Here is a 21424-nt window from a genome sequence, read left to right as displayed (position 1 = left end):
ACTCAATGTGCCAGCAAATTTGGAAAACTCAGCAGTGGCCACAGGACTGGAAAAGGTCAGTTTTCATTCCAATCCCAAAGAAAGGCAATGCCAAAGAATGTTCAAATGAAAGTGAAGTTGCTCAGTCATGTTTGACTCTTAGCGACCCCATGGACTGCAGCCTACCAGGCTTCTCCGTCCATGGGATCTTCCAGGCAAGAGTACTGGAGTGGGGTGCCACTGCCTTCTCCATTACGATGTTCAAACTACCACACAATTGCACTCATCTCACACGCTAATAAAGTAATACTTAAAATTCTCCAAGCCAGGCTTCAGCAATACGTGAACCATGAACTTCCAGATGTTCAAGCTGGTTTTAGAAAAGGCAGAGGAACCAGAGATGAAGTTGCCAACACTGCTGGAAAAAAAAACATCATCAAAACATAATGCCAACATCATCGAAAAAGCAAGAGAGTTCCAGAAAAACCTCTATTTCTGCTTTATTGACTATGCCAAAGCCTTTGACTGTATGGATCACAATAAACTGTGGAAAATTCTGAAAGAGATGGGAATACCAGACCACCTGACCTGCCTCTTGAGAAATCTGTATGCAGGTCAGGAAGCAACTGTTAGAACTGGACATGGAACAACAGACTGGTTCCAAATAGGAAAAGGAGTACGTCAAGGCTGTATATTGTCACCCTGCTTATTTAACTTATATGCAGAGTACATCATGAGAAACGCTGGGCTGGAAGAAGCACAAGCTGGAATCAAGATTTCCGGGAGAAATATCAGTAAACTCAGATATGCAGATGACACCATCCTTATGGCAGAAAGTGAAGAAGAACTAAAGAGCCTCTTGATGAAAGTGAAAGTGGAGAGTGAAAAAGTTGGCTTAAAACTTAACATTCAGAAAACTAAGATCATGGCATATGGTCCCATTACTTCATGAGGAAACAGTGGCAGACTTTATTTTTGGGGGCTCCAAAATCACTCCAGATGGTGACCGCAGCCATGAAATTAAAAGACACTTGTTCCTTGGAAGGAAAGTTATGACCAACCCAGACAGCATATTAAAATGCAGAGACATTACTTTGCCAACAAAGGCCCATCTCGTCAAAGGTATGGTTTTTCCAGTGGTCATGTATGGATGTGAGAGTTCGACTGTGAAGAAGGCTGAGGGCCGAAGAATTGATGCTTTTGAACTGTGGTGTTGGAGAAGACTCTTGAGAGTCCCTTGGACTGCAAGGAGATCCAACCAATCCATCCTAAAGAAAATCAGTCCTAAAGATTCATTGGAAGGACTGATGTTGAAGCTGAAACTCTAATACTTTGGCCACCTGATGCAAAGAACTGACTCATTGGAAAAGACTCTGATGCTGGGAAAGATTGAAGGTAGGAGGAGAAGGGGCTGACAGAGGATGAGATGTTTGGATAGTATCACTGACTCAATGGACATGAGTTTGAGTAAACTCCGGGAGTTGGTGATGGACAGGGAGGCCTGGCCTGCTGCAGTCCATGAGGTTGCAAAAAGTCAGACATGACTGAGTGACTGAACTGAACTGAACTACCAGTGAGGAGAGGAAAGGGGAGGGGGCAACATAGGGGAAAGGAATTAAAAGTTACAAACTATTATGTATAAAATAAGCCACAAAGATAGCTTATACAACACAGGGAATAGAGCCAATATTTTATAATAACTATAAATGGAATGTAACCTTAAATTATGAACCAGTATGTTATATACCTGTGAGATACAATATTGTTCATTAATTATACTTCATTTAAAAAAGTGGGGGGGGAGTAAAGGGACTTCTGTGTTGGCCCAGTGGTTAAGACTTTGCCTTCCAAAGTTGGGGGTGCAGATTCCATCTCTGGTTGGGGAGCTAAGGCCCCACGTGACTTGTGACCAAAAAACCAAAACATAAAACAGAAGCATAATTGTAACACATTCAATAAAGACTTTAAAAATGAACCACATCAAAAAAAAAAAATCTTAAAAAGTTGGGGGCAATTGTGTGACTCTGCTTACATTAGATACGAGTCATCAAATGCATGGGGACAGAAAGAATGGCAGTTCCGGGGGCCTGAGGGACTAGGGAATTATTATTTAGTGGGAGCAGAGTTTTAGTTTTGCAACATGAAAAGAATTCTAGAGAGTGATTGTGGTGATGACTGCATAATGCAAATGTCTTCATACTACTGAAGTTAATAGTGAAAGTGAAGTCACTCAGTTGTGTCTGACTCTTTGCAATCCCATGGACTGTAGCCTGCAAGGCTCCTCTGTCCATGGGATTTTTCAGGCAAGAACACTGGAATGGGTTGCCATGTCCTTCTCCAGGGGATCTTCCTGACCCAGGGATTAAACCCAGGTCTCTCACATTGCAGGCAGACTGTATTCTCTGAGCCTCAGGGAAGCCCTGAACTTAATACTGCTGTACACTAAAAAATGGTCAAGATGGTAAATTTTATATTATGTGTATTTTGCCACAATTAATAAAAAATGAGGGAAAAGGAGCAAGGAAAATAGTAGTGGAGAGTAAAGGAGGCTGGTCAGAGACTGAAAAGCATTTCATCATTTCATACCCCCACCCTTCTTGCCACTATATCTGTATCATCCATGCAATGCTCAACTTTTTCAGCAAATGAGAAAAAAGAATCTCCCATGATTGACACAATCCAAGGTCCATTAGGCAAAAACAAGTTCAAGAAAACTGCAACCATTCTTTGTTCTAAATCCAGATCATGATTTCTCTCCAGGACTTTGCAGACTGAATTGATGAGGTAGGGTCTTATTCTGACCCTTTGTACAGGCGGCTCTATTGCTATTCATTTCTCTCCTTGCCAGGGAGTCATTATTCCTTACTCACCACTTGACCAGCTCTGAACCTGTGATGAGATTTTGTTACTTTTATCAACTGGTCTATTATCTCCTTTTGGGCATGAGCCAGACACAACAAAAGCCAATGTTTATGAGAAATATCATGCTAGACTAATTTGTTCTGATTGTAAAGATTTATGAGAGCAGAGAGTGATAGGTTAGTGTGATGTAACAGATGTCCTATCCCTGACGTGACATTTAATTCATCACTTGTGAGCGCTTCCTTCAAGACTAATTCAAGCAGATGTGACATGAGTGCCCTCACATGAGTTTTTCAAGAGGCCCAGAAAACTGTAACAAGACCTAATGATAAATGACGCCATATCCTTGTTGAGTGGAACAAAAGCATCTGGGGAATTGCCTTAGGCATTGTTATTTATGCCAGCCTGACTTAACATCTTCATTAATAATCTTCCTGAAGACAGAATAAAAGGATGCTTGGGAGCTCTTTTGGTGAAACCATATTTGGAGATGAGCACCAGGAAAATGGGAGGAAATGCAAGGGGCTTGGAAGCTGGAACAGAATAAAAGAAAATAGTGCATGCATTACAAATTCTTTCAGGGAGCTGTCATTATAAATAAAAGTATGTTCTGGCCAGAACTGTGTTGGAGGTGAGGGTACTCCAGTGGATTCCAGAGAAGAAGACAAGAAGGGCTGTATAGGGAGGGGGGATTAACATTTCTGAATCACACCTACAGTGTGCCTGGCACTTTACATGATCTCACTGAATTCTCATATAACTGTCTACCGTTTTAATCATTAACGCACAGATAATAAAACCGAGCCTAGACAGCATATTAAAAAGCAGAGACATTACTTTGCCAACAAAGGTCTGTCTAGTCAAGGCTATGGTTTTTCCAGTAGTCATGTATGGATGTGAGAGTTGGACTATAAAGAAAGCTGAGTGCTGAAGAATTGATGCTTTTGAACTGTGGTGTTGGAGAAGACTCTTGAGAGTCCCTTGGACTGCAAGGAGCTCCAACCAGTCCGTTCTAAACGAGATCAGTCCTGGTTGTTCATTGGAAGGACTGATGTTGAAGCTGAAACTCCAATATTTTGGCCACCTGATAAGAAGAGCTGACTCATTTGAAAAGACAATGATGCTGGGAAAGATTGAGGGCAGGAGGAGAAGGGGATGACAGAAGATGAGATGGTTGGATGGCCCTCGATGGACATGGGTTTGGGTAGACTCTGGGAGTTGGTGATGGACAGGGAGGCCTGGTGTGCTGTGGTTCATGGGGTCGCAAAGAGTCGGACACGACTGAGCGACTGAACTGAACTGAACTGAATAAAACCCCAGGTCTCTGAGAGGTTACACAATTAGTCAGTAGCTGAGAAAGACCTTAAACCCAGGTATGCCAGGCATCAAGACCTAAACTTTGCATACCCACACTTGCTGCCTCGCCAGAGTTACCTCTGCTTGGCCACATCCAAGTATTCAGAGGCTTGACATTTATAAACTGAGGAGTGCCTGCTGTTGTACTTAATTTCCCCCCCAATCATCTATAGTTGCTGTTTTCAAAGAGTATGGTTGGGGACTTCCCTGGCAGTCCAGTGGCTGAGACTCTGTGCTTCCAGTGGTTAGGGAATTAAGATCCCACATGTGGTGTGGCATGGTCCTCTCCTGAAAAAGGACCTTTTTGATCTATGGATGATTGTTTTACTTAGATGTTAGTTTCTAAATCCACACTGGAATTCTTGCAACATACCCCAAAATTGGTGTCATTTCAAAAAATCCTATAGTTTGAATATGTTATAAGTTGAGTAGATTTAGACAGTCTTGGGGGAGAATTTATCATTCAGCCACTCTCAGCCCTCACATCTGAACAGTCTCTGGGTCCTGTTGATTCTTCCATCATGGCGTCATTTATACTCATCCTTCCTTTCACCAAGTGACCCTATTTTAGTGCTTTATTTTCCTTAATTCTCATTTCTTCTATCCACCTTCTTCACAATTTCCACAATGTGAGTTATTTGACAAAAGTTTCTACCATCTCCCTAATCATTGGTTGAAATATAGACTAATATTTTTTGAGCAGCTACTCATATGCCAGGTGCTATGGTGGGCACTGGGGGTCCAAGAATGAATAAGACAATATTGCTACCTTCAAAGAGCTCACCTAATTTCTCTGCTGCTCGCTCTAGCAGGAGAGAGCTAGCACAGTGCAACTGTGCCTTCTCCCATGCCCTGCTCCAAACCCTACAATGGTTTCCTATTGGATAAGTTAGGCTTAACTCCTTAGCTTGGCATTCAATGCTTTCTAAAAATTGTCCCAACTACTTTGTTTCTATATGTTGAGATAATTGAATACCATTACCTCTTCTTTCCTACAGAGGACTTATCATTCAAATAAATTATATCATAGTAATAAAATGATAACTTATTATGACAAAATTATTAATATATGAAAATGTCCTTTCCACTTGCATGCCTTTCAAGGTGGTTTGTTTTCCTCAAACTCCTTTTCCTCTGTTTCCTGGTCAAACTAAAACCTGTCTTCCAAAGTTCAACTCAAATACTCGATCCACAAAGCCACCTGGAATCATCCAGCCAGAGAAGAACTTGGCTCTCCTCTGAGTCTTATAGCTCTTTCTCTCAGCATTCCTCAAGTCCAGAGGCCAGCTAGACTATGTCCCACTGACGTGTGTGACAGCTGTGTATGCACTTCTTGTTCTTACTAGATTACAAACTACATGTCAGCAGGAAGCCTGTCTCATTCTTGCCATATCCACTCAACCAAGAAAGGACTTTCTATTAATTTGCTAAATAGCTGAACAGATTACTTGATTTCATTGCACAAGTATACTGAACACTCATTATGTTCCTAGCACTGTAATATGTGCTTAGAATATACCAGTGAAGAGAAGAAACAAAGAACTAGAGGTAGCAGGGATGGGGAGAGATAGATAGTAAACAATAAACATAATAAATGTTTGGGAAAAAGTATAGCATCCAGAAGATAGCAGATGTATGGAAGGAGGGAAAAGTAGAGCAGAATAGTGGGAATTTGAGTCTTGGGGGTGGGGAAGGGAAGGGAAAGTGGTGAGAGATGAGATTAGAGCAAAGACTTGAAGGCAGGAGAGAGCTAGCCATGCTGAAGAAGAAGCTGTTCTGGAGAAAACAATGAAAGGAAAGGCCCCAAAGAGGGAGCACACAGCCGTGAGGGCCATGTGCAGCGAGGGAGGGGACATACCAGGCCTAGGAGTTAGGTAATGAGAGACCAGATCACATGCGGCCTTTCGGCCATTGTAAGGATTCTGATTTTCACTCTGAGAGAAACATGGATCCAGTGCAGGGGTTTGGGAGGAATGAAATTATATGACTTACTTTAAATAAGATCACTTTGGTTGCTATGTTGAGAATAGAGTCTGGTAGGGGATAAGAATAGAAAGAGGTGTGTGGGGGAGGCAGAGAGCAGTTATCCAGGCAAAAGTTGATAGAGGCTTGAACAAGGAAGGTGGAAATGGGGAGAGTGGTTGATTTCTGTACCTGCTAGGAGGACTCAGTGTTTCTGGCCTGAACAACTGGAAGGATGGTGTTGCCATTACCTGAGATGGGAAAGCTGCAAGTGGAGCAGGTTAAGAGGAGTCTCACGGTTGTCCAGAATAAAAACACATTTTTCAACTTCTTTACAATTAGGTGGGATCATTTGGCTAAATTCTGACCCATTAAATGTAAACATAAATACTGTGTGGGATATTCAAGTAAGTTGTTTTAAGGGGAACAGTTTCAATTGGGAGAGGCTTCTTTTGCTTTATCCCTTTCTTTTTTCTCACTGTTTGGAATGTGGCAAGAAAGGCTAGAGCTCCAGCAGCTATCTTGGGCAATGAGGACAAATGTCACACCCTAGTGATAGAAGACTGAAGACTAAAAGGATGTTGGGTCCCTCATTCTTAATTTTATGATGCCACCATGACTTCCCTGGACTGTCAACCTCCAAACCTCTTTTATGAAGGATAGAAATAAACATCTACCCTTGCTTAATAAGTCACTGCTGCTGCTGCTGCTGTCACTTCAGTCGTGTCCGACTCTATGTGACCCCATAGACGGCAGCCCACCAGGCTCCCCCGTCCCTGGGATTCTCCAGGCAAGAACACTGGAGTGGGTTGCCATTTCCTTCTCCAATGCATGAAAGTGAAAAGTGAAAGTGAAGTTGTTCAGTCATGTCCGACTCTTAGTGACCCCATGGACTGCAGCCTACCAGGCTCCTCTGTCCATGGGATTTTCCAGGCAAGAGTACTGGAGTGGGGTGCCATTGCCTTCTCTGCTAATAAGTCACTAACATATATCATTATTTAAATTACTTTATTATCATCCACATCATCCCCAAAGAGTTGATAGAATAATGCTGGGTATTTGCATAAAAATTTTAATAAAGGATTTTATAATTCTAAAAAGGAATGAGCAAAATGACCTTAGTAAAATCAGAAATGTGTGTGTGTGTGCACATGTCCACATACACAGACACACACCAGAACACACAGACACACACAGACTTCTTCTTTCTGAGATCAGTTGTTGCCATCTACTAGGAAAGACTCCCCTGGTTCTCCAAACAGAACTGACAGGTCCCTCTTCTAGCTGCTCATTCCCAGCCCAAGCTTGTATTGGAATATCCAAAACACCTTATACCAACTTTGCTCATGGGCCTTGCTCCTGTGTGTGTTTGTGGTAAGTTGCTTTATCATGTCTGAGTCTTTGCAACTCTATGGACTGTAGCCCGCCAGGCTACTCTGTCCATGGGGTTCTCCAGGCAAGAATACTGGAATGCGTTGCCATGCCTTCCTCCAGGGGATCTTCCCCAACCAGGGATTGAATCTGTTGCTCCTGTGGCTCCTGTATTGCAGGCGGATCCTTTACCTTTGAACCACTGGGGAAGCCCAGTCTTGCTTCTACGTGAGTAATTTTCACGTCTTCTTGTTTGTTTACACTTAAAATTTGAGTTTTGAAAAACATACTCCCCCTATATTTTTAAAAATTGATATTTAAAATCACAAATTTCTATGGTAACAGAAGATGTAATGCCTGCCTATTTGTGGATATTGATATTTTAATATGAAACCATTATATCATTCTTTTTATTTTATTTTTTATATCATTCTTTTATGTGTTAAATGTATCACTCAGTCATGTCCAACTCTTTGCAACCTCATGGACTGTAGCCTGTCAGATTCCTCTGTCCTGGAGTGGGTTGCCATTTCCTTCTCTAGGGGATCTTCCTGACCCAGGGATCAAACCAGGGTCTCCCGTATTGCAGGCAGATTCTTTACCATCTGAGCCACCAGGGAAGTCCCAAATGTATGTAAGGGAATCTAAATACCAATGGCATTTAGTGCCCATTTATCACCTATTTAAGAAAACACATGAATAATTTATTATTTAAGTCAAAAATGAGAAATTAATTCTTTTCCCTCTAGAACTTATTATACTATTTCTCCATAGAATTTTATTTTAATGTAATATATTTTCATGTGTGAAATTCTTTGATCATCACCCTATCATCTCTCTCTGCAACAAAAATAAGTTTATAAACTGAAGTTTTAATTTAACAAATTTTCTTAACCTCAGGCTCTAAGTAGTTTTACCAGCTGGAGTTTACAATGCAATTATTATTAGTAACTAACTGATCAAAATACATATATTTCAAATGTGGAAAAATTATGCTTGAGAATAAAAATTTTGACAATGCCTCTATTCATGAGATAGCTGGAAACATTATATTCCCTCAGTTATGGGAGATTTCCTTTAATATTTTTGGTTGTTTCTTTGGTATTTTTTCACACGAGGGAAATATACAATATCAGCACAACTGGAGCAAGATGCAATATGCAGAATGGATAAGAGAAATGTCTTTGTTTTGAACAGTGGAAACAGGGTAATTATGAAAGAGTAGTGGAAAGCAGAACTGGCTGGACAGTCCTGTGAGCATATTCCAGGCAGGCCAGTTTAAGAAGCTGAAAATGAGTTCTGTGAGCACTATTCATGCCTGTGCGCTGTTTGGAAAGTCTTCGTGTATCCCCAGGGGCACACAAGCCTGGTTTGAAGCTGCTGCCATACATGATTGCCATTGAGAACGAGGAGTGTATCTTATTCATCTTTGTGCCCCAGTGCCATTTAAATAAGTAAATATTTGTTGAATGGATACGGAGTAATTAACTTCCAAAACCCCAAAGTTCCCTAGCTGCAAAAGTTTAAGTAACTGTAAAAGTGACAGAGTCCTGTTAATTTTTTGGCCTGATAAAAGCCAGACTTGGAATCTTCTGTTGTGAAATCCTTAGACTTAGGTAAAAGCCAAAGAGATTTAAAAGTTACGATAGCAATGGCTCTCCCACTGTTTACTCACAGATGACCAGGATCGGGTAAGTGACTCCAGGAAGAACATAGAGTGGGTGAGTGCATGCTCAGTTGCTTTAGTTGTGTCTGACTCTGTGTGACCCTACGGATTGCAGCCTGCCAGGCTCCTCTGTCCATGGGATCCTCCAGGCAAGGATGCTGGAGTGGGTTGCCATGCCCTCCTCCAGGAGATCTTCCCAACCCAGGGATCAAACCCCCTTCTACCTGCACTGGCAGGCAGGTTCTTTACCACTAGCACCACCTAGGAAGCATCTATAAAGGGAGCATTTGTCAATTGCAAGATAAACAAATATGAATGTATCATCATAAAGAATTTTTCATAATGCTTCTCAGTCTTCATGGTACACTCGATGTAAGGAAGTAAGAATGCAGGAGGTAATCCCACAAGAGGTAATCCCACAGTACAGTAACAAGCGACTACCAAGCGGACAGTGTGGGTAGATGCCTTCTGATCTGTGTGCTGCTGACTCTGTCAGATTTTCACTCTGGGTCCCTGTGTGTACTCACTACTGGCAGTATTCCTGATTTCTCAAGGCTACTCAGGTTCTGCCTTTCTTGCTCCATGGGTCCAGTCTGTGTATCCATCCACTTACTCTTTCAGCAAACCTCCCACCACCCAACAAATATTCACTGAGCATGAGGACTGTGCCAAGTGCTGAGCACACAGCAGTGGGAAAGGTAGGTGCCTAGAAACTTTCAGATTGTGGGGGCTATGGACGTCGAATCAGGAGATGGCTGTTTCTAGAGATAAACATCATGACAGAGGAAGTGAGAGAGGACTGTGAAATCATATAGGAGGGGGTACGGAAGATGGATGTTTAAAGAAAGAGACGGCTTTCAGGAGGAAGATATGTCCAAGTTGAGATGAAAAAGGTGAGTGAGTTAGAGAGGAGTTGGGGAATGCAGGCAATAACACAGAGGGAGTGCATTTCATTAAAACAGGCGGGAGGAGCCTGTGTGTGAAGACCTGGAGCAAGGGCGACACTTTAGATCTTCCTTCCCTGTTTTATTTTTTTAATTAAAAAAAATTTTTTTTGACCATGCAGCATGTGAACTGAACCCAACCAGGGACTGAATCCGCTCCTGCTGCATTGGGAGCCTGGAGTCTTAACCACTGGACTGCCAGGGAAGTCCTTCTATTTTTCAATCATTAGAAATGATCACATTCTAACGTACCATGTATTTTACTTATTTTTCTGATTCCCTTAGTAGAAAGCAGGCATGTTTATTTGTTTTGTTCATCTTCTGTATTGCCATTGCCTGGCATACATGTTGGCTCTGAGATTCTGAGAGTAGTTCAGACTGGATGATGCATAGAACCTGGGAGAGGCACGGTGGGAAGTGGAGCTGGAAAGTGTGGTGAGGGTCAGATCGTAATGAGGCTTGTAAACTGGGCTAAGACATTTGGACTTAATCCTGAGGGCAGTGGGATTTTAAGCAGGCATCTAAGTGCCACAGTTGAGTTTCAGGAACTCATTCTGGCTCCACAGTGGAGGAAGGGTTGGAGCCAGGCAAGGCTGAGTGTAGACGAGAGGATGAAAGATTTTGGTGCCTTGCAGTTGGGGAGGATCAGGGGTGAGCAGGCTGGGAGGTACTGGTGTTTCATAGGGAGGTATTTTTGTCTTTCTTGACAAATGGGCGGTGGTTCTGCTCTTATAGGCTCACTGACTTTCACAGCAGCTCAAAGACCAGTATCAGCAAAAGATGGATTCAAAAAAGAAGAAAATCATTGGAAATGCTCATGGAGACCTGAACATAGGCTGAGATGATACCACTTTAATACCCATTGAAGTCCCAGCCCCGTTTTGGGATCCCACAGTAGGTACGTCATCTGTCTATCTCCAGTAGCATCAGCTCAACAATTTCACATCATCCTAATGACAATGTGTTCTGGTATCACAAACTCTTCATACTTGTAGTCTCAAGAATAATCTTTATCTTAAAGTTGAAAGAGTGAACATCCACCTTTGTGGCAACAAAACCTATCAGAATTTATTTTGAACAAAATAAAACCCTTCAAACCCCAACTACAAAACCTTTATTTCCCCTTTTATCTGAATAATCAAGTATTATCCACCCTAAGAACAAAACAATCCCTTTGTTCCGGAATAACAACACATCTGGCATTTAATAAACCACCAACACAGGTTTTCAAATTAAATCAAGAGTCTATTTGTCAAAGAGAATCTGGCAGAGCAGATTTGCTATCATACAAAGCGGCTTTAAACTGCTGCTGTTTTTTTCTCCTATTTACTGGACACTTTCTTTGATTAAAATACTTAGACTGATGTTGATAAACTGAGTCTGGTGTAAAACAAGACTCAGACTTAATTATACCTTTTCAACCAGTGGAGGCAGGAAGAAAAACAACAACAGGAACATAGTCTGTATTTTCATTTTTAATTGCTCACGAAACCGGGAAGCAAGACTCCAGAAGATAATGAAGTCACTGAGTTCCTCCCTAACAAGCCCAGTGGTCTCCTTGGTGATGCTGCCAGAGCCCCAGCTCAGGAGGTCTCAGGGGAACAGAAACTCCTTGAGTCCTGAACAAGACCTTGGCCCTTGAAGAAACTACAGCTCTGCTCTGTTTACTGCCCGCTGGAAGATGTCTTTCTCTTGTTTGATCTGCATCTGCCAAAGATACTGTTCTGAGGGCAAGGAGCCTGGATGGACATTGAATTGCTTGTCCATGGGGCAGGCCTGGGTTCATTCAGATCAGGGCCATGGAGGTGCCCACAATGGCAACCTCATGATGAACAGCAGAAAGTTTAGGAAACAGAAAATCAAATTTGAACCTTTTTACAATTTTCACTCTGCTTGCCCGAAACACCTTTCATGCTGCAAAAATTATGGGGTTACATATAATCCTTGCAGTTGCTTGTCAGAGTAGTGGTCATAGGACCCTGTGGGAGGAACACGTCTCCTGGCTCTGTCAACTTTGTATTTACAGTTCAGAGTCGTTAAGAATAAAAAGTGGTTAAAAATGCTGGCCTCTTATAAGTGCTTATGATAAATGACTAAGAAAAATGATTATAAACCTCTTCAAGACAAGTAGGGAATGCAATAAATATGATGCTTCATGGAACAATTATTTTATTCATTGGGTTGCTCTGTCAATAGTTAATATGAAGTTGGACTCTATCAAAAGCAATTAAATTTTTTATATGTTTTATTACAAGATACTGAATATAGTCCCCTGTGCTATACAATGCATCCTTGTTGCTTATCTATATTATACATAGTGGTTTGTATCAGATGATCCCAAACTCCTAATTTATCCTCGCCTTCCCCTTTTTTAACCATAAGTTGGTTTTCTATGTCTGTGAGTCTGTTTGTGCTTTGTAAATAAGTTCATTGGTATCATATTCTAGATTTTGAATTGAACTGAAAGCAATCCCTTTTATAACTGTAATAAGCAATATCATATCTGATTTAATGTTTATTTTGAAAAACTGCTGAACCCATATGTTAGAAGATTGGAGGGTGGAGGGACAGAGAAAATAATTCTCAACTGTATCTCTCACATGCTCTTAGGCACCTCTTAGTTCACCACAGACAGCTGGACTGCTTCCAGTCTGATGACAGAGATGCCAGGTGGAAACGCCTTTACGTCTTCAAGTTGAACTTGGGTTGGCAGTTCAGCCAGTGAGTCTGACCCAGACAGAGGACAATGGGAGAGAGTCCTCTGGCCTGGCCTTTACTCCAGCTGCCCTGACTCTCTTTATCTCAGGGCAGAAGCACAGGCTGGGCCTTATGCAATGATCTTCTTATTTATTAGAACTAAAAGAGTACAGCCAACAAAAGGAGGGAGAGGAAGCCCTCTTCCATTTTATCTCATTTATAGTAATTCTGGATTGTACACAGTCACGCACAGGGCGTTCTCAAAGCCACATAATTCCTGGCATAACTTCTTGGTTATTCTTTTTGACTAAGTGTGTCTGCATGCACAGTTTATATATATATATATATATATATATATATATGTATGTAAATGTATATATACTGGGCTTCCCAGGTGGTGCTAGTGGTAAAGAACCTGCCTGCCAACGCAGGAGATGTAAGAGATTCGGGTTTGATCCCTGGGTTGGGAAGATGCCCTGGAGGATGGCATGGCAACCCACTCCAATATTCTTGCCTGGAAAATCCCATGGACAAAGGAGCTTGGCAGGCTACAGTCTGTTGGGTCTCAAAGAGTCAGACACTCACACATGATATTATTGCATGCATGCACCCATTATGTAATATATATATGTGTATATTTGTGTGTGTATATATATATATATAGTGTGTGTGTGTGTGTCTGTGTGTGTATATTTTTCACTCATTATCACAGTTCTTATTATTTTCTGAATCTATAACTCATTTTAAAACATGAATATAAGTTATGGATCTCCTCCCTAGAAACATGTATATAGGTACATCACCTGAAAATCTGCATATAGTTTCCTTAAATCTCATTTCTGTCTCAACCAACAGGCCAGATCAGATCAGTCGCTCAGTCGTGTCCGACTCTTTGCGACCCCATGAATCGCAGCATGCCAGGCCTCCCTGTCCATCACCAACTCCCAGAGTTCACTCAGACTCACGTCCATCGAGTCAGTGATGCCATCCAGCCATCTCATCCTCTGTCGTCCCCTTCTCCTCCTGCCCCCAATCCCTCCCAGCATCAGAGTCTTTTCCAATGAGTCAACTCTTCACATGAGGTGGCCAAAGTATTGGAGTTTCAGCTTTAGCATCATTCCTTCCAAAGAAATCCCAGGGCTGATCTCCTTCAGAATGGACTGGTTGGATCTCCTTGCAGTCCAAGGGACTCTCAAGAGTCTTTTCCAACACCACAGTTCAAAAGCATCAATTCTTCGGTGCTCAGCCTTCTTCACAGTCCAACTCTCACATCCATACATGACCACAGGGAAAACCATAGCCTTGACTAGACGAACCTTTGTTGGCAAAGTAATGTCTCTGCTTTTGATTATGCTATCTAGGTTGGTCATAACTTTCCTTCCAAGGAGTAAGTGTCTTTTAATTTCATGGTTGCAGTCACCATCTGCAGTGATTTTGGAGCCCATAAAAATAAAGTCTGACACTGTTTCCACTGTTTCCCCATCTATTTCCCATGAAGTGACGGGACCGGATGCCATGATCTTCGTTTTCTGAATGTTGAGCTTTAAGCCAACTTTTTCACTCTCCACTTTCACTTTCATCAAGAGGCTTTTTAGTTCCTCTTCACTCTCTGCCATAAGGATGGTGTCATCTGCATATCTGAGGTTATTGATATTTCTCCCGGCAATCTTGATTCCAGCTTGTGTTTCTTCCAGTCTAGCGTTTCTCATGATGTACTCTGCATAGAAGTTAAATAAACAGGGTGACAATATACAGCCTTGACGTACTCCTTTTCCTATTTGGAACAAGTCTGTTGTTCCATGTCCAGTTCTAACTGTTGCTTCCTGACCTGCATACAAAGTTCTCAAGAGGCAGATCAGGTGATCTGGTATTCCCATCTCTTTCAGAATTTCCCACAGTTTATTGTGATCCACACAGTCAAAGGCTTTGGCATAGTCAATAAAGCAGAAATAGATGCTTTTCTGGAACTCTCTTGCTTTTTCCATGATCCAGCAGATGTTGGCAATTTGATCTCTGCTTCCTCTGTCTTTTCTAAAACCAGCTTGAACATCAGGAAGTTCACGGTTCACATATTGCTGAAGCCTGGCTTGAAGAATTTTGAGCATTACTTTACTAGCGTGTGAGATGAGTGCAATTGTGTGGTAGTTTGAGCATTCTTTGGCATTGCCTTTCTTTGGGATTGGAATGAAAACTGACCTTTTCCAGTCCTGTGGCCACTGCTGAGTTTTCCAAATTTGCTGGCATATTGAGTGCAGCACTTTCACAGCATCATCTTTCAGGATTTGAAATAGCTCAGCTGGAATTCCATCACCTCCACTAGCTTTGTTCGTACCAACAGGCCATGGTAGGCTAAAAGGCTAGATTGCCAAAGATTTTTAAATATCCTGTGTTTTTAATGGTCTTGTTGAGTTGATATTTTACATAACATGATTTTTTTTTTCTTGAAATTGAAAACCGAAAAAGTTATGCCAGTTCCTCATTGACAACTTAATGCAGAGGGAAGACTTTCTGGCCCAGGTCATGTTCCGTACAACTAATCTACAGTGTCTATCAAAGAGAGAATATACATTTCATCATATATGCCGAAGTCATTGAGCTGAGGGGAAGGGCCATTCATGACAGGACTGTGCTCAGCTCAAGGCCATGGAAACAGTCCATTTGCAGTTCCTCTGGATTGCGGGTTGGCATCCCCAAAGTACACTGGCTTGTGCTGCCGTTAGTGCCATACTCTCTGCCCTGCTACTCAAAATGTTACTCACACTCCAAGACAACATTTATATCACTCTTTTGCCATGAAGGTTTTTTTTTTTAATTTTTTATTTTCAGAAACCATATACAGAATCAGTTCCTCTTTTGCCTCTGTCTTCCCATCACATTTTGTTTGTAGCTAGCTGCTATAGAGTACTTAGCAAAGGCTCTCCCACTTTAAGCTACTTGTCTCCTGCTGGAGGCCCTGGAGGAAAGTTCTTAGCTTCCTGCACATTGTTGGTGATTAACATGAATTTTAGAGGTGGTATGTATAGTGCTTAGGCACTTTGGCTCTGGAGGTAGAAGTCTTGAGTCCTAATTCCAGCTCTGCCATTAATTAGCTGCTTATTATAAGGAAGTGTTAGTCGTGTCTGACTCTTTGCAACCCTATGAACTGTAGCCTGCCAGGCTCCTCTATCCATGGGATTCTCTGTGCAAGAATACTGGAGTGGGTAGCCATTCCCTTCACCAGGGGATCTTCCCTACCCATGGATCGAAACCAGGTCTCCTGCTTTGCAGGCAAATTCTTTACCATCTGAGCCACCAGGGGAGCTCACTTAAATTTAATAGCAATTTTCTTTTTTCTGGAAAATAGCTATGACAATAGTACCTACGTAACTGGGATACTGTGAAGATTAAATAATATAATAGATAAAATCATTTAGCCAGTGTTTGAATCATTGTCTGACTCTTGCAGGGCTTCCCTGGTGGTTCAAAGGGTAAAGCGTCTGCCTGCAATGTTAGAGACCTGGGTTTGATCCTTGGGTCAGGAAGATCCCCTGGAGAAGGAAATGGCAACCCACTCCAGTATTCTTGCCTGGGAAATCCCATGAACAGAGGAGCCTGATAGGTACAGTCCAATGGGTCACAAAGGGTCAGACATGACTGAAGGACTTCACTTTCTGAGTCATAGTAAGTGTTGAATAAAGATTAGTTATACAATTCATTGAATTGAATTAAAAAAATCTTTTTTGCTGCGCTGCACAGCATGTGGGATCTTAGTTCCCTGACCATTCCCTGCTTTGGCAGGATGGAGTCTTAACCACTGTACCACCAAAGGAGTCCCTGAACTGAATTTTAAAAGGAGTTTTCTTTCTCTTTTAGGAGTTTCTTCATATAGTCAATAAGAAATGGTGTTTGATAAGCAATGGTATTTAGCCAAGTGTAAAAGCCATCATATTTTTTTGGACATAATTAAGATTTCATATTATTTTCAGGTCCTCTTAATAATTTTTACTTTTAATATATAAAGTCCCAATTTGGCTGATAAAAGTTTTATACTTTTATACTAGACAGCTCTAGGATATTGGAAGTATCTTTATGCCATTAAGTGATACTGTTTTGTTTTCAACACTATTCCTAAGTTAAATACATTGATCTCTGGCCTTCAAGAGAGTCCAAGATGGTTTGAGCAGGGGACTGATGAAGTTAATATCTTGAATGTTGGTTTTTAGTCTTCTATGCCAATTTCTGTCTAGTGGTTAGCCAAAAGATCTTTCTCTTTACTATTGAGGATCAGGCCAGACAGTTGAGATGCATAAATTAACTGCTATAAAAAAAAATAGCTCATTTTATTGTTGTAACATATTTGTATACAAAGAACAGCATGGGTATTTATTCTTCAGAGGCTTTAAAAAAGTTGTTTCTATGTAAGTATACAGAAGAATATGTGTATATCTTTGGCAAACTCCTCTAATGTTTTTCAAACTGGGATTAAGTTTTCTTGGATTTTGCACATTTTGAGCATCTGAGTTTGCACCAATGTCCAAGGGCAGGGATTAAATTTTATTTATCTTTGTACCCCTAGATACTAATATATGATCTGATGCATGTAATAAATAGTTGCTAGTTCAAAATATACATGTATGCTCTGCTGAAAAGGCTGCAGAATTTGGTTATATTGGAATGTTTATATTTAACAGAGAGATGAACTATTATTAAAAATTACACTTTAAAAGTTTGAGTAAGGAATCCATTTTTTGAGACCATTTTTAGTATCTGAATAAGATAGATTGCAATATCTTTCTTTTGAGAATCAATTTTTGTTCATTAGCAGTGAGTAGTTAATTGATGAAATTCTACTTTTACTTTCCTATTTTTTTGCATGTTTAACATCTGGCATATTTCTTTCTGACTTTGTGTCCAAACATTCATTCACTACATGTTTTATATATACTATTATACATGTCAAAGCACAGTTTTATGACCCTCATTTTTATGTACAAATCAGGCAGTAGAGTAGATACTCTCTTAAACTCCATTGATGTGATTTATTTGACATTGAGAAATTAAAATTAGGCAAGCGTTTATATCATATGAAATCTGCCTGAAATGCAGAAGACCTGGGTTCGATCCCTGGGCTGGGAAGATCCCATGGAGAAGCAACGGGTTACCCACTCCAGTATTCACCTGGAGAATTCCATGGACTACAGTCCATGGGGTTGCAAAGAACTGGACATGACTGAGCGACTTTCACTTTACATTATATGGAAGTAGTTCAAGCAGCCAGTTCTGTTACTTTATATTCTTTGTTTAAAGACATTTGAAAAGTCAGATTTAAAACACAACAAGAACAGAAAATCTATTTGGGAGCTTTCATTTCAGTCATTCATTTTTTCCCTAGTCATATGTTTATGCTTTTCCCAAGCAATACATTTAGCTTCTGAGATAGTTTAGTAAGTTTAGTTCTAATTTTTATTTTCTTTGTTTAGTTTTTAGAACTGGACATGGAACAACAGACTGGTTCCAAATAGGAAAAGGAGTATGTCAAGGATGTATATTGTCACCCTGCTTATTTAACTTATATGCAGAGTACATCATGAGAAATGTTGGGCTGGAGGAAGCACAAGCTGGAATCAAGATTGCTGGGAGAATTATCAGTAACCTCAGATATGCAGATAACACCACCCTTATGGCAGAAAGTGAAGAAGAACTAAAGAGCCTCTTGATGAAAGTGAAAGAGGAGAGTGAAAAAGTTGACTTAAAGCTCAACATTCAGAAAACTAGGATTATGGCATCTGGTCCCATCACTTCATGGGAAATAGATGGGGAAACAGTGGAAACAGTGGCTGATTTATTTTTCTGGGCTCCAAAATCACTGCAGATGGTAATTGCAGCCATGAAATTAAAAGACGCTTACTCCTTGGAAGGAAAGTTATGACCAACCTACACAGCATATTCAAAAGCAGAGACATTACTTTGCCAACAAAGGTTTGTCTAGTCAAGGCTATGGTTTTTCCAGTAGTCATGTATGGATGTGAGAGTTGGACTATAAAAAAAGCTGAGTGCCAAAGAACTGAGTCCCTTGGACTGAAGGAGATCCAACCACTCCATCCTAAAGGAGATCAGTCCTGGTGTTCATTGGAAGGACTAATGTTGAAGCTAAAACTTAATACTTTGGCCACCTGATAAGAAGAGCTGACTCATTTGAAAAGATCCTGATGCTGGGAAATATTGAGGGCAGGAGGAGAAGGGGACAACAGAGGATGAGATGGTTGGATGGCATCACCGACTCAATGGACATGGGTTTGGGTAGACTCTGGGAGTTGGTGACGGACAGGAAGGCCTGGCGTGCTGCGGTTTATGGGGTTGCAAAGAGTTGGACACGACTGAATGACTGAACTGAACATCATCAAAAGTTTTTCTAAATTCTGTCACCCTGTCCTCTCTTTATGGTCATTACTACCCTAGCTTCAGGTACTGGCTGACAGCCCAAAAGAGCCCAGTGCTGAAGTATGTATCAGGGGGATTCATAAACCTTGGTATGTCACTTCCTATAAGGACCAAAAGCTAATCAGATGAATGGGAAAAGGCTTTGTTTCATGTTCCAGCTGTGCTTTATTGAATTAATGCATCCTCAAGCTCTACCATCTTATATAATGCATCTGTTTTCTGGGAATCCTTCAGTGCAGAAATTCTTCCTGCACTGATTTTTTTTTTAACCAAAAGATATACTACAGTTGAGATCAATGACTCCCTTGTAGGCAATGATTTTGTTAATGACAACCAAAGGTCTTCCAAAAACTGTGTTGAAAATTCTGGGAATAACTCATTTATGATAGAGGGTTATAATGTCTGAAGGAATATCAGAGATAAGAGTTCTTCAGGTCAAACTACTAGTGTTGCTGAAATATTTTATAACAACAAAGTATGCTTATTGTCTTTGATAATATACCTTTGTCTCAGAAGCCAAAAAGGTTCAGAATATAGTCAATATTTTATAATAACTATAAATGAAGTATAGTCTATAAAATTTTTGAATCACTATATTGTATACCTAAAACTAATATAATATTGTAAGTCAACCATACTCCAACAAAAAAATTAAAATGTGATTAACAAATGGTCCTAGAGATGTAACATAAGTCTGAATAAGAATTGCACCTGGGAAGTATAATTTATAGAAGTTCTACAAGGACTGGCTTCAACTGGCCGTTATATATTAGATGATTCCCATGGAGACAGATAGTCTCAGACCATGAGAAGGCAGACTCAGGAATCCTGTTCGACCTAGGACAATTTCAAACCTGCTTTGGAGCAAACTGAATTCCTTGGATATCCTTGCAAACTAATTTTATCTTCCCTGGGGGATATTCTGAACCTATTTCAAATCCATGCTGTTTGGCTGTGGTCATCACTAAGGCTGACCCTGAATGAAGGCTATTTCCAAGAGTGAGATTCAGGTTCCAGTACTGGGCCTAAACCAGTTCACCATAATATATCTTGTTGCCTCCCTTACCTGATATAGGTTGGCGAGGTGGTGGTTCGTTTTGATCAGAAATGGCTGGTTCACCCCTGGGTGGTCAACATCGTGGGCTGCTGCGGCCAGCAGTCCAAGCATGATATCCAGAGGCGTGAGGAAGCTGGCGAGCTGTTAAAAAATGGAGTTGGGAGACTGATTGGTGTGTTTCCCAAAATAGGCTAGCCTTTGTTTTCGCTAAATCACATGGAATGAATCATCGTATTAGTATCGTTTGGGCCTGTCATTCAGACCTTAACCTTCTGAAGCTGTCAGTAAGGTAACAGCCCCATGAAATTTCAGGAAAGAAGAAAGAACTGGGAGGAAAATAACTTAGCAACTCAAATTATGTAGCTCTTCCAGGTGGCCTCCTCTCCTGCTGCTACCCTTGTCGTGTGTTGCTGTCGTAATAGCACTGGCTGCTGGCAACACTGCTCTCTATGGCGGGAGGGGACAGGCAGAGTCTAAGTCAGCCTTGCTCCCAGGAAAGCTGTAAGTGAAGGAGACAGTTGAAGCCAAAGTGATGGGCACATTAGAAAAATCACTTTTGTATATCATTCAGCCAATATATCATTGCCACTTCTTTGAATATGAAATCAATAGTGGATTGAATTGCAAAATTTGCATATTTCTCCAATGTGTAATAGAGTGAGGCAATGTGTGAGAAGCTGTCATTTTTTTTTTTTTTTTTGATTAGCTAAGGAAACAAGCAGGAAAATGGGAATCTAGCATTAACTTTAAATATACAACTGTGATATATTACAATTTTCAAATTACTTAAGGATTAAATAAAAAAAGCTTTAAGTTCTTTGGGATATTTTATAAGGATGAGGCATACCCAGTTTTGTCTTGGGAATGTCTGTATATTTAGTGGTTGATGTTAAAACTGATTGAACTAAACAGTGTCTTGGACTGAGGTATCATTTTCCAAAAACCCTAACAAAACTCATCCGATATGTTATACCAGCTAGGTTTTATATGGCTAAGAAATGTTTAGGTTTGGAGTAACCAGCATTATCATCATGTTTAAAATTTTTGATTAATACATTGCGTCTGGGTATACTTTTCAGATGTCTTTGATGTACACAGGTTCTCTTGGGC

General features: G+C 40.7%; 1 protein-coding gene across 3 annotated transcripts in view; it reads right to left on the bottom strand.

Moving 5' to 3' along the window:
- Window positions 1-21424, bottom strand: part of PDE7B (phosphodiesterase 7B) — a 348288-nt gene that overhangs the window by 22936 nt on the left and 303928 nt on the right. For all 3 annotated transcript variants that reach the window (XM_019967483.2, XM_019967484.2, XM_019967482.2), the window contains one exon: window positions 20324-20455. In XM_019967483.2, the coding sequence (XP_019823042.1) occupies window positions 20324-20455 (132 nt within the window). The remainder of the gene's footprint in view (window positions 1-20323; window positions 20456-21424) is intronic.

This window comes from Bos indicus, chromosome 9 (genome assembly GCF_029378745.1).
Source record: "Bos indicus isolate NIAB-ARS_2022 breed Sahiwal x Tharparkar chromosome 9, NIAB-ARS_B.indTharparkar_mat_pri_1.0, whole genome shotgun sequence".
NCBI lineage: Eukaryota > Metazoa > Chordata > Mammalia > Artiodactyla > Bovidae > Bos > Bos indicus.
This window is presented reverse-complemented; position numbering and strand designations above follow the sequence as displayed.